At 48.8% G+C, this 26,604-nt stretch overlaps 2 protein-coding genes across 4 annotated transcripts; both read right to left on the minus strand.

The window, feature by feature from the left end:
* Positions 1-2,481: 2,481 nt before the first annotated feature.
* On the minus strand, positions 2,482-13,417 carry ABCF3 (ATP binding cassette subfamily F member 3; the record flags this gene model as incomplete). Of its 2 annotated transcripts, none has more annotated exons than XM_080696770.1 (21): positions 2,482-2,640; positions 2,727-2,814; positions 3,415-3,547; positions 3,689-3,780; positions 3,870-3,958; positions 5,478-5,610; positions 5,689-5,733; positions 9,150-9,226; positions 9,316-9,516; positions 9,632-9,687; positions 9,799-9,821; positions 9,908-9,964; positions 10,048-10,107; positions 10,193-10,273; positions 10,568-10,834; positions 10,978-11,100; positions 11,202-11,299; positions 11,496-11,542; positions 12,662-12,741; positions 12,879-13,026; positions 13,247-13,417. In XM_080696770.1, 21 exons carry the CDS (start codon positions 13,317-13,319, stop codon positions 2,482-2,484), a joined length of 2,130 nt encoding a protein of 709 aa, XP_080552896.1. The 2 variants fall into 2 exon arrangements, with proteins under 2 accessions (XP_080552896.1, XP_080552897.1); XM_080696771.1 differs by having other exon boundaries at positions 12,897-13,026; positions 13,247-13,319.
* Positions 13,418-16,603: 3,186 nt separating this feature from the next.
* Positions 16,604-25,102, minus strand: AP2M1 (adaptor related protein complex 2 subunit mu 1; the record flags this gene model as incomplete). 2 transcript variants are annotated; one of them, XM_080696148.1, is made up of 11 exons in its annotated part: positions 16,604-16,738; positions 18,650-18,761; positions 19,210-19,307; positions 19,411-19,546; positions 19,648-19,767; positions 20,972-21,113; positions 21,208-21,343; positions 21,910-21,992; positions 22,673-22,938; positions 24,484-24,543; positions 25,029-25,102. In XM_080696148.1, 11 exons carry the CDS (start codon positions 25,100-25,102, stop codon positions 16,604-16,606), a joined length of 1,362 nt encoding a protein of 453 aa, XP_080552274.1. The 2 variants fall into 2 exon arrangements, with proteins under 2 accessions (XP_080552274.1, XP_080552275.1); XM_080696149.1 differs by lacking the exon at positions 24,484-24,543.
* Positions 25,103-26,604: the final 1,502 nt, after the last annotated feature.

Here is a 26,604-nt window from a genome sequence, read left to right on the forward strand (position 1 = left end):
TGGCTGCCTGAGGTGTCGGTGAGCATTGTCTGGCCAGTAGATAGGGAGGCCGGATTTCAGTGGAGACTTTGTAGACTGAGACCTTTCCCTGTCAGCTCCTGACTGGCTTAAATCCCTGCTGTTGGCAGTACAGCTCCAGGGTCAGCAGTGAGGAAGCACCACTTCCCAGCTGGCTGGGACCATCTCGTGAAGAAGGCAGCAGCCACCATGCAGTCTGGGGTGGTCAAGGCGACTTCCCACTCTTCTGTCAGAGTCCTCTCTCCTTGGTCCTGTACTTTCTGAAGTGGAGCCAGCTGACCCTGCCATTTTCCATCCCTTGAGACAACTCTTCTGATAGTTCCCTTCCCAGCACCAAAGGATTTTTTTGTGTGTGTGGTACTGGGGATGGAACCCAGGGGCTTTCTACTTCTGAGTTACACTCCTAGACCTACTTTATTATTTGGAAACGAGGTCTAAGTTGCTGAATGCCTAAGTAGCTGAAGCTGGCTTTGAACCTGTGTGACACTGTCTTAGCCTCCCAAGTACTGGGATTACAAGAGCTTGCCATCATGCCCAGCTGGGCTGGTATTTTTTCTAGCACTGAGATTCATTCATCCCACCTTCCTGAAGTCCTAAAACATAGGCTTGTACTGCCATACATATACTTTCCACATTTCTTTCATGGAATTGGAGAACTGGAAACCAGGCTGGAGGTCATCAGGTGCTGCCTCCTACTGGAGATGGAGAAGTCATTCAGAAGGCAGCCTGAGCTGGGCATGGTGGTACAGGCCTATAATTCTAGTACTTGGGAGGCTGAGACAGGAGGATCAAATGTCCGAGGACAGCTGCAGCAATTTAGTGAGACCCTATTTCAAAATAAAAAAAATATAAAGCCGGGCATGGTGGTGCACGCTTGTAATACCAGCATTCAGGAGGCTGAGACTGGAGGATTGCACATGTTCAAAGCCCCCAGAGTAAAATAGAGATAAGGGTACAGCTCAGAGAATAGAATGCCCCTGGTTCAATCCTTAGTATCACACACACACAAAAGGAGGCAACCTCCTGGGCCACTACAGCTTGCTTTCCCTTGAGTCCACTGGCCTAGCTCTAGATGGACATTTATTTCTCTTCTAAATAGGCTTCAAGTCATAGGCTGGCCATCCAAGAATCACTTTTTGAATCCTTGTGTACTGTGCTGACAGCAAATCTTTACAATAGTCCTCCAGAGGTGTTAAAAAAGTTCAGTGATGCTGAGCGTGGTGGCGCACTGAGACAGGAGGATCGCACGGGTTCGAAGCCAGTGTCAGCTACTTAGTGAGGCTTTCAGCAACTTAGTGAGACCCTGTTTCCAAATAAAGTATAAAAAAAAGGTCTGGGAATATAGCCCAGAGGTAGAAAGCCTCTGGGTTCCACCCCCAGTGCCACCAAAAAAAAAAAAAAAAAAAAAAAAGAAGTTCAGTGATTGTTGTGGCTACTCAGCTTCTATTGGTGGCCCCTTCTATTACCAACAAAGGCTGACATTTTCCTCTATGTCCAACTCCAGCTCCAGTGCTCTTGGTATATAAAACAGGTTGTATGTCACAGAAACCCTCAGGGGCATTTCCAGGGACCCTGAGGAGATGGGAGAACTCTTGCTACTGTACCTGGCTTCTCCTCCTAGAGATTGCTTAATCTGAAAAAGAAGTGTGCTATTTTTTCCCAATAGATTCTGTTCTCAATTCCTACTTCCCAGGCCTCTCCTACATGATTAAAGGAAAAATAAAGAACATAAAATGGGGACAAACATAATTTCTCTTGAGCCTTAAGGGTTCAGATCAGAGAATCAGAGGGAGCCTGAGCCAGAGTCCTGGAAAAAAGCAGGTATGAGGCTGGGTTTGAGAACCAGTTTCAATTTCCAAGCAGTAGGGGCAGAGAAGGCAGAGCCCAAGACTCCTGCTGACGCCGAGCCCAGACCAGCATCTAAGCGTGACAAGTGATGCCAATATACTGCCCTTCATTCCGCCAGCTCAGCCAGCCCAAAGCTAGGCAGATAACCTCTGTGGCCCAGTGGCCTTGATGCCTCTTCCAGGGGTGTGGCTGGTGCTGCTGTCTTCCTCTGTGTGACTGATATGAGTGCCAGAGGAAAACACCAATCAGAGAGCCCACAACCCTCAATAGCAGGCAACCACTGCTGGTACAGCAGCAGAGATCACACAAGGAAGATGCAGGGGAGATTTAATTTACATAGCAGCCACTTGGGGCCCAGTCAAGCTGGGGCAGCAGGGGTATCTACAACCCCAGGGGCACCCCAACCCCTTCTCCTAGGTCACACTCCTTACAGGCCCTTGGATGGGGCTCTCCACATTGTGTGGGGGATGCTCCAGTCAAAAGGAAGAGAGACTTGGGAATAAGGCTATCCCCAGGTTTAGGGGAAGTCCATGGCCTGGAGTCGGTTGCCTACATGGTGTCTCAGGAATCTATGAGACCAGTCCGTGTCCTGGGCAGTCTTTTAGCCTGATGGCCCTAGAGGAAGCCCTCCCGGCGGAACTGTTCCTGGAGGAGGGCGCGGTACTGGTCAAATCCCCCGTCGACTCGGGTGACGCCGCCTCCTTCACACACCCACAACTCGCGACACACCAGACGAATAAAGCGCTCATCGTGGGACACCAGAATCACACCACCCTGAAGAACAGGAGAGTAGGAGATGCTCAGGGAGGAGCCAAGGGGCACAGGAGCCTGGAGAGTGGTTGGTGCAAAGGCACACTCACCCTAAAATTGTTGAGAGCACGGCCCAGAGCCTCAATTGTCTCCATGTCCAGGTGGTTTGTGGGTTCATCCAAAATGTAGAAGTTGGGACTGGAACGCAGAACCCAGGAAGGTGGGTAGTTAGGATATGAAGGGAATGGAAGAAAGGAATCCCTCTGGTACACGGACAAGAGAATCACTTTCTTTTCTTTTCTTTTCTTTTTTTTTTTTTTTTGTGGTACTGGGGGTGGAACCCAGAGGCTTTCTACCTCTGGGCTATACTCTCAGACCTATTTTATATTTTATTTGGAAACAGGGTCTCACTAAGTTGCTGAGAGCCTCACTCAGTAGCTGAGGCTGGCTTTGAACCTGTGTGATCCTCCTGTCTCAGCCTCCCAAGCGCGGGGATTATAAGCGTGCGCCCCCACACCCAGCTAAGAGAATCACTTTCTTTTCTTTTTTCTTTTTTTTTTTTTTTTTTGTATTAGGGATTGAGGGTTCTACCTCTGAGCTACAACCCAGTCCTTTTTTATTTTGAAATAGGGTTGCACTAAATTGCTGAGCCTGGCCTTGAACTTGTTATCTTCCTGTCTCAGCCTCCCAAGTACTGGGATTACAGGAGTGCACCACTACACCTAGCTGAGAGAATCACTTTCTATTGGGCAAGAAGAGGAAGCGGGAAGGCAAGAGCTCTAGAAAATGAGGGCTCACCAGGGCATGGTCATCTGAGCAAAGGCCACCCGGCTCTTCTGGCCCCCAGACAAGCTTGCAACAGGGCGCATGGCCAGTTCTCCAGAGACGCCATATCGACCCAGATGGTGACGATATTCCTCCTCGGGCCGCCCTGGAAAAGGCTCCGTGTCAGGTGGGCTCCAGACTCAAATCCCTCCCTCAGACTCCACACACCCAGTCCTCCGACCCTAAGGCAGCTCCAACTGCAGGGGCCAGCCTGGGCCTCTTGCATCAATTCAAATCCCTAACACACCAGGGAACTTGCGTGCCAGCAGCTCCACAGCACTGACATTCAGGTCCAGCTGCTCTACATGGTGCTGGCTGAAATAGCCAATTTTTAGATTCCTGATGGATCAAACAAAGGAGAAGGCAATGATTAGGAAGAAGTGCAGGCAGTGTGAGTGTGCGTGTGTTACCTGGTGGAGGTACCTTACCTGTGGGCATGTCGGATACCTCGAACAGGTGCCAGGTCCCCCATAAGCAGCTTCAGCATGGTAGACTTCCCAGCCCCATTCTCCCCAACCTGTAAGAAGCATGAGAATGTTAGAGTGCACGTGTAAGCCAGGCATGGTGACACATGCTAGTAACTCCAGTACTTGGGAGGCTGACATGGAGGGATCTCAGGTTCAAGGGCAGCCTCAACAAGCAGTGAGACTCTCATCAACCTAGCGAGACCTTGAAAGATAAAAAATAAAATAGAGGTTGGGCATGGTGACACACGCTTGTCATCTCAGTACTTGGGCAGCTGAGACAGGAGCATCGCAGGTTTGTGGCCAGTCTCAGCTTAGTGAGGCCCTCTACAACTTAGTGTCTTCAAAACAAAGAATAAAAAATAGGGCTGGGGGTATAGCTCAGAGGTAGAATGCCCACTGGTTCAATCCAGAGTATCTCAAGAAAATAAAAATAAAAATAAAATAGCACTGAGGGTATAGCTTGGAGGTGGAATTCACTGGGTTTAAATCTCCATTTCAAAAAAAGAGCGCATGTGTATGAAACATGGAATGGAAGGGAAATAGGCAACAAGGGTTCTAGGTAGCCCCAATGGTTTTTTTTGCAGTGCTGGGGATGGAACCCAGAGCCCAATGCATGCCGAGCAAATGTTCTACTACTGAGGTACATTCCTAGCCCCACAGCTAAAAAATATTTCTAAGAAATTATACAGATGTGTGAAGGTACAAAAAAAAAATATTTAAGTACTTGCTCTGTGCTAGGAATTTACAACTCCTATTTACCAAGTGAGGAATGTGCTACCTTGTGTGTGTGTGTTGCCAGAAACCCAGGGGCATTCTGCTGCCAATCTATACCCCAAGCCTTCTTTATATTTTTGTTTTGAAATAGGGTCTTGCAGCTGGGTGTGGTGGCGCACACTTGTAATTCCAGCATTCAGGAGTCTGAGACAGGAGGACTGTAGTTCTCAGACAGCCTTAGCTACTTAGTGAGGCTCTTTACAACTCAGTGATACCATGTTTCAAAATAAAGAATAAAAATAGGGCTGGGGGTGTAGCTTGGAGATAGAAAAACCCTGGGTTCCATCCCCAATACAGGAAAAAAAAAAAAAAAAAAAGGAACAGGGTTTTGATAGGTTGTCGAGTCTTGCTATGTGGCTAAGGCTGTCCTCAAACCCATTATCCTCCTGTCTCAGCTTTCCAAGTACTGGGAATACAGGCATATACCACTGTGCCCAGCTACTACCTTCCTTTTAAAAAGAAACCGTGTGCTAATCAGACTAGGGAATGGTACAGTCAGGATCTGAAGTCTGACTCTGAAACCTATGCTCTTGCCTTGATGTTCCATGGATAACTTAGAACCGAAACTGACACAGTAATGTTCTAAGTATTCATAAAACCCCAGATGCCAGGCTTCTCATCTCTGAGGGTAGTCCTGAGTCTAAAGGACTGGGCAGTGTAAAAACAGCAACATTTTTCTCCTAGGCCCCAATCCTCTTCCTGCACACCTCCTCTTATGGCCTCAGGATCAGCCCAACCAACACTTGCCGAGGTACAAGAGTCCCAGCTAACAGGACAGAGAAACAGCAACCATACCACGCATATGCGGGACTCAAGATCAGCAGAGACGGACAGCCGACTGAAGATGACATGCTTCGGATCATAATAGAAGTCCACCTCATCTAGCTGCAGAATTGGCGGCGAGAACTTCTCAAACCCATCAGGGAATCTGTAGGAGGTGTAGGTGAGGAGGTGGGGTGGCCAGAAATAAGAGCTTCCCCACCAGCTCCCCTGGCTCCGCACTCACTTCATCACAACCTCGGATTCTTTATCCACGGGCTTCAACTCAGGTCTAAGGGGAAAAATAGAGGACTAGATTTATGACTTTAGAAAATAACTTTATAAGCTGGTCATGGTGGTGCATATTTATAATCCTAGTACTTGGGAGGCTGAGACAGGAGGATTGCACGTTTGAAGACAGCCTCAGCAAGTAGTGATATACTCGTCAACCTAGCAAGACCCTGTTTTAAAATAAAAATAAAATAGGGCTTGGGGTGTAGCTTAGAGGTAGAATGCTCCTGAGTTCACTCATCCTCAGTGACACACACACACACACACACACACACACACACACACACACACACATCCTCAAAGCCTTACTATGTGTGGGGTGTGGCTCAGTCGTTGAGCACTTACCTAACATGTGCAAGGCCTGGGTCTGATCCCCAGCACTACAAAAGTAAATATTAAAGTGAACTTAAAGTCAGGCGTGGTGGCACATGCTTGTAATCCCAGCATTTGGGAGGCTGAGACAGGAGGATTGTGGGTTCACAGCCAGCCTCAGCTACTTAGTTACTTGGTGAGGCCCTCTGCAACTTAGTGAGATTCTGTTTCAAAAAATAATAAAAAATAGGGCTGGGGAAGTAACTTGGAGGTAGAATGCCCTGCTTTCCATCCCCAGTACTGTAAAAGGAAAAAAAAAAAAAAAAATAGGGCTAGGGTGTAGCTCAGAGGTAGAATACCCCCTGGGTTCCATTCTCAGTACCTCAAAAAAAAAAAAAAGTAACTTCATTTGTTCCTCTTACACAAGTCATAGAAGTTCAGAGAAAACTCAGGAAAGGCTTGTATATTTACCTCTACCAGTTATATTATTTTGGAGTATATTTCTCTTTCCTTTTCTTCTTTTGGTGGTACTGGGGATGGAACCCAGGGGAATTCTACCTTTGAGTCATACTCACAGCCCTATTTTTTATTCTCGATTTTGAAACAGGGTCTCAGAGATGCAAAGGGCCTCGCTAAGTAGCTGAGGCTGTCCGCAAACTGCAATCCTCTTGCCTCAACCTCTCAAATGCTGGGATTACAAGCATGTACCACCATGCCTGGCTCATTCATTCATTCATTCATTCATTCATTCATTCATTCATTCATTTATTCTTTTGGTGGTACTGGGGGTGGAACCCAGGGCCTTTTCTACCTCTGGGCTATACTCTCAGACCTGTTTTTTCTTTATTTGGAAACAGGGTCTCACTAGGTTGCTGAGAGCCTCACTAAGTAGCTGAGGCTGGTTTTGAACCTGTGTGATCCTCCTGTCTCAGCCTTCCAAGTGCTGGGATTACAAGTGTGTACCACCACACCTGGTTATTCCTTTATTTTGAAACAGGGTTTCACTAAATTGCTGATGGCCTAAGTTACTGAGGCTAGCTGAGAACCTTCAATCCTTCCTGTGTCAGTCGCCCAAGTATTGGGATGACAAGTGTGCATTACCATGCGTGGCTCCCTTTTTGTTTGTATTACTGGAGAATGAACCCGGGGCACTCTACCACTGAGCTACACCTGCAGCCCTATGATATTTTATATTTGTTTGTTTGTTTATTTATTTTTGTACTGGGGATGGAATCCAGGGGCCTCTACCTCTGGGTTACACCTCTAAGTTGCTGAGAGCCTCACTAAGTAGCTGAGGCTGGTTTCAAACCTGTGCGGTCTTTCTGTCTCAGCCTCCCAAATGCTGGGATTACAAGCATGTACCACCTTGACCAGCTGATATTTTCTATTTTAAAACACAATCTCACTAAGTTGTGGAGGGTTTTGCTAAATTTCTGAGGCTGGCTTCAAACCTGTGATTCTCCTATCTTACCCTCCTAAGTACTGGGGTTACAAACATGCGCTACCATGCTTGTACTAAGTACATTTTTCTAGTTCACTATTTGCTGAAAAAGATAATTTTGTAGCTTCAAAAAGTAAAAGCATTGCCGGGCGTGGTGGCGCACGCTTGTAATCCCTGCGCTTGGGAGGCAGAGACAGGAGGATCGCGCAGGTTCGAAGCCAGCTGCGCGCGCTGGCTTAGGAGACCCTGTTTCAAAAATATAAAATAGGTCTGGGAGTGTAGCCCGGAGGTAGAAGGGCTTCCAGGAACCCCAGTACCACCAAGAAAAAAAAAAATAAATAAATAAATAAATAAAATACCTCTTCACACATTAAAAAAAAAAAAGTAAAAGCATTTATTTGTGCAGTGCTAGGAATTAAACTCAGGACTTTAGGCACGGTAGACAGGTTCTACTGTGAGTTACATTCCCGGCAGTTTGTTTCTGCAGTGCTAAAAATCAAACCTAGGGTCTCACACCTGAAATGTAGGTAGGTACTCTACCACTGATCTCCCCAGATCTGCTTCTTTTTGTATTTTACCCCCAGTTAATAATATCATGATATACGGTTCCATGTCACAAAGTTCTAAGCTTTATGAACTTAATCTCCTTCCCAGAACTTCTAGAAACACTTTGAGATTAAATACCAAACATGTAACATCATTAAAAAAATGCAAATAAGCCAGGCGTGGTGGCACACGCTTGTAATTCCAGCATCGGGAGGCTGAGACCAGAGGATCACGGTTCACAGCCTGCTTCAGCTACTACTTAGTGAGGCCCTTTGCAACTCAGTGAGACCCTGTTTCAAAATAAAGAATAAAAAATAGGGCTGGAGGTGTAGCTCAGAGGTAGAATGCCCCTAGGTTCCATCCCTAGTACTGCAAAAATAAATAAATAAATAAATAAATAAATAAAAACAAAACAAAACAAAACAAAAAACAACTTGTATGGCCGGGCGTGGTGGCACACACTTGTAATCCCCGTGCTTGGGAGGCGGAGACAGAAGGATTGCGCAGGTTCGAAGCCAGCCGTGCTGGCTTAAGAGACCCTGTTTCCAAAATAAAAAAAATATAAAATAGGTCTGGGAGTGTAGCCCGGAGTTAGACGGGCTTCCAGGAACCCCAGTACCACCAAAAAAACCCCAAAAAACAAAACAAACTTGTATGTAAATGGTTCTAGCAGCATTATGATAACCAATATCAGAACAACCCAAATGTCTAGATTCTGATGAATCAATAAACAAAATATGGTATATCCACACAACAGAATATAATTTAGCCATAAAAAGTAATAAAGTACTGATGCATGCTACAACATGGATAAACCTGGTCAACATACTAGGTGAGATAAGCTAGACACTAAAGGTCATATATTGTGTAATTACTTTTATATGAAACATCCAGTTAAGCAAATACATAGAGACAGAAAGTAGATAAGCAGGTGCCTAGACCTAAGCAAGAGTAACCCGCCAAAAGCAGCATAAAATACTCTGCTTTCTTGCAGGGGAGGGACTCAAAATTGCCTGCTAGCCAAGAGGGGCCCTGGAATGGATGAGTGAGGGGTGGCCTGCAAAATGAGGAAAGAAATGAGAACAGGAGTCAGGGCCTGGCGAGGACACTGTACTCACAGCTTCTCCAGCATCTTGAGCTTACTCTGCACTTGAGAGGCCCTGTTGGCATTGTAGCGAAACCGGTCAATAAAAACCTGCAGAAGGAGGAGGAGGGCAGGCATTGGTCAAGCTCCTTCACTACCCCTAGCTACCCACGGATGGGACCCGCAGCCCTGCCCCACACCTGGATGTGCTGGCGATACTGTTGCTGTGCCTCATATTCACGTTGCTGGTTGAGCAGCCGCTCTTGCTTGCTCTTGATGAAAGTCTCAAAGTCCCCCCGGTAACCATCTAGCCGCTGGCTGTGCAGGTGAATGATGTCTGTGGCGATGGCATTCAGGAAGTTTCGGTCATGAGAGACCACTAGGATTGTGGAGGGCCATGTCTGAGGAGTCACAGGAAGCAGGCCCAGTTTGGGAGGGTAATCAGCTTCTGGGCTCTCAGGTGTCTTGCAGGCAGACTATCTCCACATCCATTCCAGAGTTATTCCCCAAACTCACCTGTAGGTAATTCTCTAGCCACAGGATGGCCCTTACATCCAGCATGTTTGTGGGTTCTGGAGAGGAAGTGAAGGGCACACACTTGGGATCGAAGGGCTAGAGAACTAGGAACAAGGGTGCACCACCCTTCCCCATCTCAAAGTCAGGGCGCCCCATTTCAAACTCACCATCTAATAGAAGAAGATCTGGCCTATGAAAAAGAATACATGGCATGAGGTTTAATGTCAGTGACTCATTGTCAAGTCTTGGCTCCATACACAGACCTTGGAGACTCACCTAGCAAATAGGGCCCGGGCCAGGGCCAGTCTCATCCGCCAGCCACCTGAGAACTCCCTAAGGACAGACAGAGACACATTAGAGATGAGTGTTCACCAGGGCCAATACTGTTCACAGACAAAAATGGAAAGGTTACTCACCGGGTGGGCTGCTGCTGCATTTTAGGGGTAAAGCCAAGCCCTGCAAGAATGACTGAGGCCCTAGGAGTAAAACAATTAAAGAACTCAGCTGGAGCAGTTCTCAGGAGAGAAAGGCAAAATATAATGGAAAGAGAATTTTAAATACCTGGCAGGTGCCTTGTCGGCCTCAATCTCCTCCAATTTGGCATAGATTTCGGCCAGCTGTGCAGCTTCTGAACCCTCTGCCCTACAAAGAAAGAGAAACCAGCCTAAGTTGAGGAAGTCTACGAAGACATCCCGCGCACTATACAGTTGGGAAGCAAGCCACTGGCTGCCTTGTGGCTGGGCAAAGAGTACAACACAGAAAGACTTGCCCAAGATATCACGGGAAACGGGCTTAGAGCCCACAGTGCCAAGTTCCAAGCTCTGCTAATCACTAGGATGGTTAATCGTGGATCCTATTAATCATGGACTGTGATGGCATGGCAGGTACTCTGTGAAGGACAGTTACCGCCAGGTATTGCCTAGCTGGAGTCCTCACCTGCCAGCAGCAACCTGGGCGCTGAGCTCCCGCTCCCTCCTTAGCAAGTCCTCTCGCACACTGTCGCTCTCCAGCACACTCTGCAGGGCAGGGGTGTCATCTCCAGCAACCTCCTGCTCTACATGCAGCAGGGAAATGTGGGCTGGAACCCGCAGGCTCCGGGTGGCCAGCATCTTCAGCAGCGTCGTCTTCCCCAGCCCATTCCGTCCTACCAGACCATATCGGCGGCCCCACGCCAGGTTCACATCTGCTCCAGCCAACAGCACCCTAAAGGGGTGATAGAAAGGAGACCAGGGGGTTGTAGAAACAGATATTTAGTAATTTTAACAAAATTCTAACAGAATTGTTTTTATTTCCATTTCATTTATGTAAATCCTCCCTTAAAAAGAAAAAGAATGCCATCTCCTCACCTATCACCGAAGGACACATCAAAGTTCTCAATTCGTACATCATAGGACTTGTTCTTGCCAGATGATTCCAACCGACTCTCCTTCCTGCTGCCTGCCTGGCTGGCTGATGCCTCTTCCAAGACTCTTTGAAAGGGAGAAATGCACAGTTTTCAGTGCTCCCGACTACCCTTTCGTCCCAGTAGAGAATGCTCTGCTCTCTCCAGAGCCCTTCCCCCTACACTCACAGAGGGTTGCTGGTCTTCTGCGTGTCCTTCTCTGAGCGCTTCTCCTGCTTTGCCTTCAGTCGCGCCTCAGCCTTTTCTAGCTTCTTTGCGTTCACTGTCTAAGTGAATTCCAAACACAACCACTTCACCCTAGTGTATAGCTTCAGAAAGCCCCCAGAAAACACCTCAAATAAATCTTCACAACCATGCTGAACAGATTCAAAGATTCAAAGACACAACCAGAAATCCCCCCAAAAGACACTTAGTCAACTCCCATATACCAAAGACATCGCCCTTTATTTCCCTCCTCCTCACCGAGGACTGTTCCCTCTTTAGCAGTCCTGGAAGTTTGGTTTCACAGTCTGTAAGCAATAAGAAAAGCAGTCACCTTCTCCTCACTTCTCCCCAAAGAAAGGGAAACTAACATTTTGAGTGACTAATGAGAACCAGACATAATTTTGTGTGTGTGTGTGTGGTAAGTTCTAGGGGTTGAACCCAGAGGCATTCTACCTCCAAGCTACACACCGCCAGCCCTATTTTTTATTCTTCATTTTGAAATAGGGCTTCACTAAGTAGCTGAGGCTGGCCTTGAATCTGTGATCCTTCTGTCTCTGCCTCACAAGTACTGGGATTACAAATGTGTGCCATTACTCCCGACTGTACCAAGGACTGAACCTAGGGGCACCTACCTCTGAGCTGTAATGGCAGCCCAATTTCATTTTTTGTAAAACAGGGTCTTGCTAGGTTGCTAAAGCTGTCCTCTAACCTGCGATCCTCTTGTATTCAGCCTTCCAAGTACTGAGATTACAGGTGTGTGACACCGAGCTCTCTTCAGACAGACATTCTTAAAGAAAGTGTTACAGCAGGGTGTGGAGGTGCATGCTTGTAGTCCCAGTACTTGGGAAGCTGAGACAGGAGTATCACAGGTTCCCAGCCAGCCTCAGCTACTTAGAGAGGCCCTGTTTCAAAAATAAGTAATAAAAAATATGGCCGAGGGTGAAGCTCAGAGGTAGAATGCCTCTGGGTTCAATCTCCAGTGCCAAAAAAAAAAAAAAAAAAAAAAAAACAAACAAACAAAAACCCAAAAAAACAAAAAAATCAACCAACCAACCAAACCTGGGGATAGATGGCTATGGTCCTCTCTGAACTATAAAAAGCGAATTTCATATGTAAGGATAGAGACTGGGGCACATAATCAACTCTTACAAGTTTGGGCTATTGGCTAGTAAGCTGCAGAGACAAGGATGTGAAAACAAATCTGCCCTGCTCCCAGCTCCAAGGCTCACATGATTCCTACCACACCTAAGCACTCTGAGAACCCTCCAACCCTACTCCATTATTGGCTCTTTTGCTCTCACAAACATGTCAACTAGCTCCTACGACCCTTATTTTATGAAAAAGAAATGGAAGTTCTGAGCTGACAGGTAAGTAGGGTGGAAGCTGAGAAAGAGTAGCTTAGTTTGATTTCCCCTTGTTCTCACCGTAGTTCTCCGTTATCTTTGACAACTGGATGGGGGCGTCCAGCAGCACCTGGCTGTTTCCCTGGCTCTGTGGCTCAGCCCTACGTGGATAGGGACAGAAGGCGCAAATAGGAGTTGAGGTTTGGAAAGCTGGCCATCAGCCCCCCACCCCCCACATGTTGTCTCTGGACCATTCGCCTCCCTTCGCCCCCAGCAACCCCTACTCCCTGGCACGTACAGGCGCAGAGTGTTGTACATGCGTTGGCACACGGCCCTAATGCCAGCGTCATCCTTGCTGTCCCCGGAAACCTCTTGCAACAGTTCTCCCACGGCTTCCACCAGGTCATCCACTGACTCGAAGTCCGCGCTGCCGCTGTGCAAGACGCCTGGGCCCGGCGTGGCAGGCCGAGGAAGATACAGGTAGGGTGGACATACAAACACTTTCAGTGCCTGAACCGCCGCCCCAGTTCGGGCTCCCGACCCAACCACGGCTTGGGACAAGAGGTCACTCCGAGCGGCCTGGCGCGGCCCCAGCGCCGCCCCTTTCAGTCCTTCCCCCCGGCCTCCACTTCGGTCTCCCTGGCCCGCAGACTCGGTCCCGCTCACCCGTCACGTAGTCGAAGACCTGTCCGTCAATTTCGGGGAACTCGCTCCGCAGGATTTCCGCGCAAGTCGCCATGTTCCAGTCGGGATCCCGTCCGCGCAGTCGCCGTGGGACCCCGGCCTCGGCCCGCCCCCTGCCCTTCCCCGAAGCTCGCCCTTCCCCCCAAGGCGCATGCGTAAGGGCGACGTAAGAAAGGCGGGGCGGGGCGGCGGCGCGCAGGCGCAGAGGAGCCGCCTGCTGGGAGGGGGCGGGCGGGGGCGAGGCCCTCGAGGCTTAGCAGGGCGCGCCGCACGGCTGGCGCGGCGAGTGGGCGCCTTCGCCCGCAGCTTTATAAAGCGCACTGGCTTTGCTGGGTTTTAGGCGTCTGCCGCTGAGCGCTCAGCCGGGACTGCTTTGGAGTCCACTGAGAGCTTTGCTGACTCATGCCGGCTCAGCGCTCAGCCCGGTGCATTTGCCAGTTTTGTCCCCTTCCAGCCTGGTGGAGCCTCCCACCCCGCGCGATCTTGCAATCGGTGCTTTTACCACTTGGACAGTTCAGCGGACCACAGGGAAATTAAGCCACCCAGTTCTTCCACCACCCTGGGGCACAACCTCACCCATCGCCAAAGGACAAAAACAAAAGAACAACCCAAATCAACAAGGCCAGTATAATAGTATTTATTCCCTGCCTACACCAAAGCAGACTCCCCTGCACTCTGAATCTGTCAATAAAAGGCTAATTCCTTTCACAGATTTCCTTAGGTAAAAAAGTAGTACTTGCCGGGCGTTGTGGCGCTTGCTTGTAATCCCAGTGCGTGGGATGCTGAGACCGGAGGATGGCAGTTCGCAGACAGCCTCGCTACTTGGTGAGGCCCTCTGCAACTCAGTGAGTCCAAAATAAAGAATAAAAAATAGGGCAGGGGCTGTAACTCAGAGGTCGAATGCCCTTGGGTTCCATCCCCAGATCCGCAAAAAAAAAAAAAAAAAAAAATAGAACTTTTCCCGTAAGTGAACCTACAGTTTTATACTGAACCTGAATTTTCTTCCATCTTGGTACTAAACTTGGTACCTAAAGTACATCATCCATCCTTTAGGATTTAGCATTGCCACAATGAGGAAGCAGTCTCCATATTTAAAATTTAAAAAGCTATTGAGCTTCTAGGTCTAATAATCATCTTACAGGAAATACAGATAGACCATGTTAAGCGATAATGCAGGGGATGCGAGAAGTAAATTGTGTGTGTGTGGCTGGTCCTGGTGGTGGGCACCTGTAATCCTCGCACTTAGGAGACTGACAGGAGAATCACAGGTTCTTGGCCAGCCTCAGCTGGCCCTTGGCAACTTAATGAGACCCTGTTTCAAAATAAATAAATCCAGTGTGGTGGCACATGCTTGTAATCCCAGCATTTGGGAGGCTGAGACAGAAGAATCGTGGTTCAAGGACAGCCTCAGCTACTTAAGTGAGGTCCCTTGCAACTCAGTGAGACCCTGTTTCAAAATAAATAGAAAGCTGGGCATGTTGGCACACACTTGTAATCCCAGTGCTTGGGAGGCTGAGACAGGAGGATCGCACAGGTTTGAAGCCAGCCTCAGCTACTTAGTGAGGGTCTCAGCAAATTAGTGAGACCCTGTTTCTAAATAAAGTATAAAAAATAGGTCTGGGAGCTGGGCATGGTGGTGCACACTTGTAATCCCAGCATTTGGGAGGCTGAGACTGGAGGATTGCAGTTCACGGACAGCCATCCACAACTCAGTGATGTCTCTGGGTTCCATCCCCAGTACCACCAAAATAAATAAATAAATAAATAAATAAATAAATAAATAACAGAAAATTGGGCTTGGGGGATAGAATGCTCCTGGGTTCCATCCCCAATATTGCCCCCCCCAAAAAAAAATAATAGGTACTGGAGGTGTAGCTCAAAGGTAGAATGTCCCTGGGTTCCATCCTCAGTTCCAAAAGCAAAACAAAAAAATCCCATAAAGGAAAAGAGGCTTGGGGAAAATAAAACCTATCCTTTGAATACTGCATTCAGGAAGCTTGGCTGAATGGGAAAGAATGGAATTTTGTAATGATGACCATTTTGTAATGATGGCTGAAATACCAAATGTAAACTTTGTTTGATTTATGCTAATTAGAAAATAACTTAGGCTGGGCATGGTGGCAAACACTTATAATCCCAGTACTTGAGAGGCTGAGACAGGAAGATCACAGGTTTGCAGCAAGCCTCAGCAACTTAGGAATATCCTCCACAATTTAATGAGACCCTATTTCAAAATAAAGAATAAGCTGGGCACGGTGGCATTCACTTGTAATCCCAGCATTTGGGAGGCTGAGACAGGAGAATCGTGGTTCAAAGACAGCCTCAGCTCCTACTTAGTGAGGCCCTTTGCAACTCGGTGAAACCGTTTCCAAAAGTAAATAGCTAGGTGTGGTGGTGCACACTTGTAATTCCCGCGCTTGGGAGGCAAAGACAGGAGGATCGCACAGGTTCGAAGCCAGCCACGTTGGCTTAAGACACCGTTTCCAAATAAAAAAAGTATACAAATAGGTCTGGGAGTGTATGGGAGTGTAGCCTGGAGGTAGAAGCGTTTCCAGGAACCCCAGTACCACCAAAAAAAAAAAAAAAAAAAAAGGGAAAGAATAAAAAATAGGGCTAGGGGTGTAGCTCTAAGGTAGAATGCTCTAGGGTTCTATCCCCATTAACACACACACACACACACACACACACACACACACACACACACACACGAATAAAGCCAAGGCATGGCACATGCTTTTAATTCTCAGCATTTGAGAGGCTGAGATGGGAGAGGCTGAGATGGGAGAAAAGCAGGTAGGATTAAGATGTGGAAAGAGAAGTCTCACCAGTCCACTCTCCCCTCCCACTCCTGCATCAACACTTAGTCAACAACTCCACTCTACAGAGTTTATTGGGTTTATAACTGGACGAAGTCACACGTGTACAAAATGAAGCTCACACTATCCCAAAGCAGAAGAGGGACTGAGGATTAGGGATCCATTACTGGCCTTTGGGGGAGCTCTGAGGTGAGGGGCAGCCAACCCTCCCACTCCAGAGGTGTGGCCACAGGGGTTCGGAGGAGAGGGGGCCCACCTGGCTTTGGTCATAGAACTCAAGAGTCTGGCACTAGGCCAGGACAGATGGATTTGGAAGAGTGGGAGCCCCTGAAACCACCCTGCCCAGGGAGCCCAGGGACTGCTCCACCAGTCTCGCAATGCAGTTGTCCAGACCTAGACTCAGGGGCTGGTGCAAAGGGGAGGCAGCAAAGCAGAAGGGAGGAGACACTGATGTGTGGTGGCAGGGGCACCTGGACCTGTGGAAGAGGGTGGGTGGGGAAGTGGACTAGCTGCCCCTGGGCAGCTAGCAGCGGGTTTCATAAATGCCACTGCGGCCAATGTATCGCACCCATTTGATGACATCGTGGTCGCTGTAGTTCAGCTTCGGTTCAAACACCTTCAAGTAGCGCACCTTGAGGCCAGAGGGCGCAAATGGCACCTGGACAGGGGATAGTTCCAGTTAGGAATGTGGTCTTTCCCCCACAGCTTATCTCCTCTGAGAAATTCGGTGCTCTGCCCCACCTCATTTCTACTATAGGTATTTGAATGGTTGGGGTCAGAAAGAATCTGTAGTAGTAAGGAGTCCTCTAAGAGGTTACTAAGTAAGAAAACATATCAAGCTGGGTGTGGTGTGCGACGGACCAGCTTGGTTGGAGCACTTAGGGACTCTGCCAGGGTGTCGGGAGCCTGTGGGACTGATTTCTCGAAAGGTGGGCAAAGGCTTTGGTTGTAGTTCTGCAGAGGCCTCTCTGCAGCGATTTCCCTCTCTGGCCAAGTAAAACTCCTTCAAGTCCTTGTTCGGCGCTAAACGTGGGGATTTTTCCCAGGATTTGGGAGAGTCTTACTTGGCCAGAGAGGGAAATCGCTGCAGAGAGGCCTCTGCAGAACTACAACCGAAGCCTTTGCCCACCTTTCGAGAAATCAGTCCCAAAGGGTCCCGACACCCTGACAGAGTCCCTAAGTGCTCCGACCGAGCCGGTCTGTCACAGTGGTGGCACACGCTTGTAATCTCCACATTTGGGAGGCCGAGAAAGGAGGATCGTGGTTTGCGGACAGCCTCAGCTACTTAGTGAGGCCCTTTGCAACTCAGTGAGACCCTGTTTCAAAATAAAGAATAAAAACTAGGGCTGGGGTTGTAGCTCCCCAGTACCTCAAAAAGAAAAAGAAAAAGAAAAAAAAAAAAAAAAGCCAGGAGTGGTGGCTCATGCTTGCAATTCCAGCATTCGGGAGGCTGAAATCAGAGGGTCGCGGTTTGCGGACAGCCTCAGCTACTTAGTGAGGCCCTCCGCAACTTAGTGAGACCCTGTTTCAAAATCAAGAATAAAATAGGGCAGCGGGTGTGGCTCAGAAATCAAATGCCCCTGGGTTCCATCTAACACGCAATCACCTTGGGTTTCAAGTCAGGCCTAGCCTGCCTGTGATAATTTAAATCAATTTTTTTTTTTTTGGTGGTCCTGGGGTTCCTGAAAACCCTTCTACCTCTGGGCGAGATCCTCCTGTCTCCGCCTCCCAGTGCGCCACCACGCCCAGCTGAATCAATTCTTTTAATCAGCAGGAGGCAGCTACCAGAGAACTGCCTTACTTATCCTGTTTGATATTACTGATTTGAAAAATAAGGTGGAGAGCCAGGTATGGTGGCCCACACTTGTAATCCCAGCATTTGGGAGGCTGAGACAAGAGGGTCACAGTTTGAGCACAACTTCAGCTACTTCTTAGGCCCTTTGCAACACAGTGAGACCCTGTTTCAAAATAAAGAATAAAAAAATAGGGCTGGGGGTATAGCTTGAAGGTAGAATGCCCCTGGGTTTTATCCTGAGTACTGCACTAAAAAAAAAAAAAAAAAAAGTGGAGAAAATTGTATGTCTAACATGCACAAAGCAGAGTCAGCTCATTGTCCTGTTTGTAAGGATATTTGTGGTCTTACCTGGCATCCAATCTAAATTTTCCCAAAGAACTGGTTTTTTTTTTTGGTGGTACTGGGGGTGGAACCCAGAGGCTTTCTACCTCCGGGCTATACTCCCAGGTCCATTTTATATTTTATTTGGAAACAGGGTCTCATTAAGTTGCTCAAAGCCTCACTAAGTAGCTGAGGCTGGCTTCGAACCCGTGCAATCCTCCTGTTTCAGCCTCCCAAGCCCAAAGAACTGTTTTGCAACAACCCAAGAGAAGTCAAAGAATTTTCTCAGTGTGGATAGTAATTTCTATCAAGATGTTTGAAGGGAAAAGTAAATCTGTCAATTTAAAGTCACTTCCTCTTTCTAGGCCTGTTTCCTCACTTCTAAGGTCCAGAGGCTGATCTGAATGATCTCTCATCTCTCCCAGCACATCCTGCTATAGCTCTAGGCCATACCTCAAAGTTCATGGAAATGGGGGGCCGAGCCCATTTCTTCTTGTCGTTGGTGGGCAGCAGCTCAATCTCTGCACTGATCTGCGATTCCTTCATGCCTGCCATGCGCTTGATCCTGGGAACACAGAGGCAATGGGCAGCAAGTGCCTGTGGGAGCTTGGAGAAGTTTCACGGGGGTGGGGTTGCCCACTTCAAGCAGGGAGAGAGTCCAGGAGCTTGTGGGAGGCACCAGGACAAGGAAAAGTGGTCAAAACCCTGATAACCACTTGCTGCAGAACTTTGTTATTATTTTAGCAGTGTGTCTACACTTTCTGCTATAGGCAAGTAAGAAATGCTAAAGCCTCTTGAAAAACAGACACATACAAGAGCCCAAGTGCAGGAACACATACATGTACACATGCAGGTATAAGGGCTGGCATCACAAGCAGACATTCCTGGAGAAGCAGGCACACTTCTCTTCCCACCCTCTGACCCACACTCGCGAGGATGAAAAGAGAAACTTAACAAGAAGGGACACTATGACATCTTGAGCCCTGCTGTGGCCTCCTGAAGGAAAGACTCACTTCCACACAATGGCGTTCTCGCTGGCCTTGTACTTGGCCTTCCCCTTCATGCAGATCACCTGCACACCACTTGTGTTCAGTGGGGTTGGGATCCTCACCTAGAAGTGACACACCTGTCAGGGAGCTCTGTCAAGCCCTGACATCAGCTACCTTTATTCCTACCTTTATTTTTCCCTCCTCTCCCAACTCCCTTGTTCTCACCTCAATCTTCTGGGCCAACAGTGAAGGCTTGAAGTTTGACTTGATGACCACCTTGACCTCCAGTTTGGTGCGTCCCACTTCCCGCACGAGGGGGATCACCCGGAAAGGAAGGATGATGTCCTTGGTGGTACGATACCTTTGAGGGTGGGCAGCAAGGCTGGCATCACAGGCCCTGTCCCACTCCCTCTCCCACCTCTCTGCCAGTAGCACCCCAGCCTCCTCACACCCCAGTGGCACCTCATGAGCTCAAACTCTCCATCTGGTGGAATAAAGCTGATGCTCCGTTCAGAGTCAAACTTGCTGAGTCGTACACACTGGTGGAAGGTGCAGTCATCAATGGCAATGGATTGCTTCCCGCTGCAAAAAGCAGAAGAGCTATCCTTGTTGGTACAGGAGTGGTAGGTGTCAGGCTGGGAGACCATCCCACCACCACAGGCTGCCACTGTATCTGTGGAAAGCTGTAGGATATAGCTGTGTGTGTGTGTGTGTGTGTGTGTGTGTGTGTGTGTGTGTTACTAGGGATGGAACCCAGGGGCATTCTACCTCCAAACTACACCCCAGCCCGCCCGCCTTTCTTTCTTTCTTTCTTTCTTTCTTTCTTTCTTTCTTTCTTTATTTATTTATTTATTTATTTTATTTTTTTGCGGGTCTGGGGATGGAACCCAGAGGCATTCGACCTCCAAGCTACACCCCTTGCCCAATTTTTTATTCTTTATTTTGAAACAGGGTCTCACTGAGTTGCGGAGGACCTAAGTAGCTGAGGCTGTCCGCAAACCCCGATCCTCCAGTCTCAGCCTCCCAAATGCTGGGATTACAAGCGTGCGCCACCACGCCCGGAATTATTCTTTTATTCTGAAATGGTCTCACTAAGTTGCTGAGTCTGGTTGTGAACCTGTGATCCTTCTGTCTCAGCCTCTCAACTACTGGGATTACAAGTGTACGCCACCCCCCACCCCCCCACCCAGGCTCAAGATACAGTGTTCTGACTCAGGGCTCCCTGTCCCAGAATTCAGATGGGAGGGAGCTTTGCAAGCTCATCATTTCTAGAGAGCCCTGTTCCTTGGGACTCACTCAGGTGTTTCAGGTATACTGAGTGGCAGCCGTCAGTGTGGACAGATGAGGTACTGGTCCTGGCGACCAAACAAGAAGCTTGCTCTCAGCCAGGTGTGGTGGTGCATGCTTGTAATCCCAGTACTTGGGAGGCTAAGACAGAAGGATCACGCAGGCTTGAAGTCAGTCTCAGCTACTTAGTGAGGCTCTCAGCAACTTAATGAGACCCTGTTTCTACATAAAATATAAAAAAATAGGTCTGGGAGTGTGTAGCCCGGAGGTAGAAAGCCTCTGGGTTCCATCCCAGTACCACACACAAAAAAAGATGCTCTCTGAAGACAGTAGGTTAATGACAACCCTGCATCTCAAGACCAACCAGCCAAGCATACCCGTGCAAAGAGTTTGCAATCCAATCACACAAAATTGAAATCCAGAAGGAAGTATAGTTTACCAGCCCCAGTGAACACTCCAGTGCTCCCACCCGCTCCCTTCACCTCCCCAACTTAGGCACCTCTTGCTTGTTTCATCAGCTGTGCCTTTGCCCTGCTTTTCAATGACAATCTTGTCATTCATCCCAAACTTGCACTCGGGCATGCCACTCAAATAGCTCTTCATTACAACCCGGCCTGATACGTGGGCGCTCAGCACCTGCCCTGGTAATGGAACAAAAACAGGGGAAAAGCAGAGTTAAGCGAGCCCAGGATCCTACCCTGGCCCCACTCTGGCTTCATCACGAGAGGCCCTCACCCTGTGGGGACATGAGCAGGTTCACACTCTCCAACACATCCAGGAAGAGCTCATTCCGGCGATATTTGATGCCCTCCCGCCGCCAGCCGATCTGCCCGGTCACTTGGCTGGTGATCTGGGACTGTTCTTCTTTTGTCTACACAGGGAGAGAGACAAATGGCAATGGCTTCACTCCTCTCCCTTTTCAATTATCTTGTCTCTCTCTACTCCACCATCATTCTTCTCCCTTCTAGTCCTAACCTGGCAACCCATTCTCTCCCACAATCCCCACAGGTCAGGGCCTGGAAAGAATGAGGCAAAGGGGGAACCACCAACCTGATGCTGAAGGACCCAAGGCCAACGATGTTCCCACAGGAAGCAGCAGGGGAAGCAGAAAAGGAGAAGGCTATGAGGCTTAGATCCTAGAGGAGGGCCCACGTGTTCTTCCTCAGAGGAACACCAGGCCTCCAGAGCAGCCCCCAACCCCCCAGTGCAGAAGAAACTGCTTGAGCTGTATTCCTGGTAACAGAGATGCTGAATCAGCTGCTCCTAAGTTGGTAGGGCCACTCTAGGCGAAACAGGCCTGCAATCACTTGCAGGAGGCTCAGGCCGGCACTTCCTGTCAAGAGCTGGCTTTTGAGTCAGCTTGGACAAAGCTGCAGGCTAGCTGGGATGAAGGGAGGTTGGGCTCCACCCTGTCTGTGGTCTGTACAATTTGAATACCTGACTCTTGATGCCCTGCTGGGTGATAAAGGTTTTCAGTGCGCCTGTCTCTGAGTTCTGTGGGTAGCCAAAGTCCAGGATCTCTGCAAAAGGAAGGGAACTATCAGCCCCCTGGAAAAACCCAAAGGCTCCTTCATTCTAGTTCTTCCCTTGGCCTGGGCACATCTGGCCAGCACAGTACTCTAAGAATGTTTGGAATCATCTACACAAGGTCTTCCAGCTTTACAGCATTTAAACAAAATGTTTGATTTTTTTTCAGAGAGACCCACATGGTCAGTGGGTGAGAAGTCAAGGAGCCTTGAGCCTTCGTTTTCTCTAGAAACAGATGGTGGGAAGGTGGAAGGACTTGCCACCACACCCTACAGAGGAATAAGGCAACAGTGTACCCCAAGGGTACACTGTCCCAGGCTTTGAAGCAGCCAAGTAACTGTTGAGATGGAAAGCCAGGACAGCAGTGAACTAAAGTCCAACTCACAGAGGTAAGAGGATGAATAGTGAAGGCTCAGCCACCAAACCTGAGTCAGACTCCTAGTCCTATGAAAAACCAAAACTTCCCCACCCCCGCCTGGCTGGCCTATTTCTGTGTTCTAATTCAGAGCAGACTTTAGGTCTGGATTTGAACTGTCCTTCTCAGGGACATAGACATCCTAGCCCAAGAGACCAAGTAGTCAGTAAACAGAGTTTAGAGTACACTGAAGCCTCAGGCCTGTCCAGCCCACTTATATTCATCCCCTACCTAAGGCCCACCACCCGTCTGCCTTACCATCCAGCAGCTCATATATGAGCACGAAATTGTTCTTAATGTTTTCCTCGCTGATCTTGCCAAAGTAGGCAGCCATTACATCACACATCTTATAGAGGAACTCGAAGACCATGGCAGCATTGACATTTTGCTTGGTGACAGCTGCCAGCCAGATGTTGGACCGCTTAACATGGAAGAAGCTGGTGCGAGCGATGTTTGTGACAGGGCTGCGCACCTGCTGCCGTGCATGGATAACATTGACCCGAAAGGCATCCACTGCATTTCTCCTGGAGGAAAAGGATGCACAGAGGCTGCTCAGCACTCAGGTAAACTCTACCCTACGGGGATCAGCCACAGCTGCTAACAGCTCCACCCTCCACACTGCTGAAGTCTGACATGTACTCTAAAGCCAAGATCTAAACCACTAGGGTGGTTCCTTTCTCAGGGCTCCCAGAAGGGCCATGGGAGGAGGGCCTGAGTTGGGCTGGTGTCTAAAGGCCACGAGAAATAGGGAAGTCAAGTGGCAATGACGGGAGTGCAGATGTAAACTCAAAGTGAGGTTCATATCAGGTTTAGGGAAGTATGTTCTAACTCTTAGGCCTGGCCCCAATTTTCCAGCTATATTACAACTGCCACCTCTCTAGTTTCCCAGGAAGCTCTAGGCTCAGGAAAAAGAGACCCTGCTTCTTTTCCAGTCTGTCCTTCCTCTCCAGTCCTTAGTGAGCCCACCAGTGGGGAAGGTGGGCTCCTTCAGAAGTTGGAAAAACCCAGGCTGACTTCAGAGAAGGCTCTAATCTAGAGAAGTACCAAGGGGCCACGGAGCTGTGCCACCCATTTCTGTCTGAGATACAACTCCAGGGCAAGTTCAGAGCATAGAAAATAAAAGAAAACAACAATGGGGGGCAGGGCCCCCCCACCCGCCTGTACCTGGGCAGCAGCTTGATAGGCCGCTTACCTATTGCTACGGCAGCCAATGAGATGGGATGAGAGAAATGACGCCAGCAAGAAGAGGAGAGTGACAGCAACGAGAGAGAGGGTTAGACACGTGACACACCAGGAATGGCAGCACGCAGCATGAGGCGGAAGCAGACAAGGCTAGTGGGGTGAAGAGCACAGCAGGGCATGCAGCGGAGCACGTGACTTGGCTTTGGTTAACCAAGTTCAACCAGAACAGGAGGGGCCCAGGTGGGCATACCAGGCCCAGTCAGGAAGGCCAGGCATTGCCACAATAAGCGCAGCCATGCTACCAACCAATGGACAGACAGCCACAAAGGCCAGTTCATGCCAGCCAATCGACCAGGGAGCCAAGAAGCCAGGCAACTACAACAGGCCCTTTGACTACTTTTTTATTTTTTGGAGGTACTGGAGATGGAACCCAGGGGCATTCTACCTCTAAGTTACACCCCCAGACCTGTTTTATTTTTTTTATTTAGAAACAGGGTCTCACTAGGTTGCAGGGGGCCTCACCAAGTTGCTGAGGCTGGCTGAGAACCTGTGATCCTCCTGTCTCAGCCTCCCAAGTATCGGCATTATAAGTGTATACCACCATGCCCGGCTTTCTGTGACTATTTATCTCAAGCACATTGAGGAAGGAAAACAGGGTAGCAGGAACCAGAGGAGACTAATTTCATTATAGCTTCTGAGGCTGGGAAATATCTCAGTTGGAAAAAGCCATGCAAGGTAGGGCAGAATGAGAAGGCTGTAGCTCCCTGTTAAGGTCTGAGAAAACCAAAACATGGAACTGTCTAGGTCTACTCAGACAGGCAAGGAAGGGCAACATGGCCTCCCTGCCCTTCTTTCAATGACCCAGAGAGTGCCTCAAATTTGCTCACTCCCTCTCCTCCAGGAATGGCCCAGAGGAACTGAAAAGAGCCGAGTCAGCAGCCTGACTCCTGAGAAAAGGAATGGGAAAGAATTCAGAAGTCTACAGAGGCTTCAAGAGAACAAGTGAAGGCTCTCAACATGAGAAAAGCTCTGAAAGCAAGACTTAGATTAGTACCTCCAGCCTGGCACTAACTCCACCCACTGGAGACAGAGTTGCCTTTTCCTGAAAGGAGGAATCAACCTGCTTGGGCAAAAATCACTTATCTCCAGTAACCAGACCTATAACTGAGGGGCAATGGAGGAAGTGAAAGCAAGAGTTCCTGGTGAAGGGGCCCCTCATCATTCCGCAGGTCTTGAGTAGCAGCCAGAAAACTGGTTGCTAGGCCTATGCCACCAAATCTAATGGAAACCAGGCTATGTCAGCTGAACTTCAGGATGCAGCGAGGGGTGGGGATGGCCCAAGCCAAGCTCTGTTGGAATAAGACCTGGTCCTGCATGCTAGGGCGGAGGGGAAAGGCGGTAGGGGCATAGCTGGCTCAGCCAGGGAACTCACCCAATGTCATCTCGGTAGACTCGGGAGATAAGCACCTCCCCCTTGTGATTATAGATGAATAAGCCTCCAATCATGGTGGCAGCTCAGTCTCCTCGGCCCATTGCTCTGAGAATAGACCTAGGACAGGCAGAGGCAGGGTAAGAGAAATCTTCAGAATCCCTGCCAATGTCCCCTGTGGGACTGTTCTGGTCACCCGCTCACTTTTTTCCTGACTCAACCCTCTAGCAAATGACCCTGAAGCCCTCCCAGGCAAGCCCCTCCCCTCAGCCAGGCTCCAGTTCCTGTTTATCCCACACTGGAAGAAAGAAAGACATGGGCTCAGGATTCTAAGGCCACTCTGACCCTCCCTTCTCTGGGGCTGAGCCAGAGTAACCCCCGCCCCCTCTTCACAGTGCTGAGCTCAGCAAGGATCCTTTTCAGCTCCCTCCAGTGCAGACTCTCACTCAGGCTCGAGCCAATGAGTCACTGAGAAGGTCTGCCTGCGGCTCCTGGAATGGCGGTAGGAATTACTCCAGCTGGCTCAGGCCTGGCGCCCCCAGGCATAACCTTTGGAGCACCCAGTCTCTCAGACTCTACTACCCTTCTAAGAAGGTAGAAGGGCCCTAACCTCCAGAAGTCTACAAATTCCAGGAAAGGGTGTGGATGGGGGGAGGGGAGAAGGGAGGCCTTAGGCTGAGACAGGACCCAGAAGTGTGACCTAAGCAGGCACATAGCTCCAGGCACTCAGATAAGCAGGCAAAGGAGCAGCACAGAAAGGTCCTCAGGCTGGCAAACTATCCTTCATTGACACAAGCTGCTTACTACAGTTATTTCTGACCACTCTCCTTTCAAAAAGCTCTGGAGTGCAATAAAAATAATGAGGGTGTCAGCCGGGCTTGGTGGTGGCGTACATTTGTAATCCCAGCATTTGAGAGGCTGAGACAGGAGGATCCAGGTTCGCAGACAGTCTCAGCTACTTAGTGAGACCCTTTGCAACTCAGTGAGACCAAAAATAAAGAATAAAAAATAGGGCTGGGAGTGTAGCTCGGAGGTAGAAAAAAATGAGGGTGTGTGTATGCAGGTTTAGAAAATTAAAAGAACTTGAAATTGTGATTCTAGACCCACCAAGGAACTCACTATTGCCCTGAATGCTTATAAGTAAGGGGCAGGGAGAAAGATCCTACGTTTGAAGCCAGCTCAAGCAACTTAGGGAGACCCTGTTTCCAAATAAAAAATAAACTAGGTCTGGATGTATAACTGGGAAGTAGAAGGTCCCTGGGTTCAATCCCCAGTACCCCCCCCCCACACACACACACAGGAGAATGCCTGGATTATCCATATTATTTGGGTCAAACTAATTAAGGCTGTTTGAGAAAAGGGGTTAATTTGGTTCTAGATTTCCTGGATTAGTCCTAGTATCAATTTCAGAGGGTAGTTTAGCAGACTTTTTTAAACTGGAAAATAAAGCCATTTCTGTGGCTGTCACTGTCACCTGGGCTAGAGAAGTCTTTCCTTCAGTTCCAAAGAATCTGGGAAAGGAAATGCAAAATGGAGGTTGATCCCTGGGCAAAGGACCAAGTCCACAGGTATCAAATGG

Source organism: Muscardinus avellanarius (genome assembly GCF_963383645.1).
Source record: "Muscardinus avellanarius genome assembly, chromosome: 5".
NCBI lineage: Eukaryota > Metazoa > Chordata > Mammalia > Rodentia > Gliridae > Muscardinus > Muscardinus avellanarius.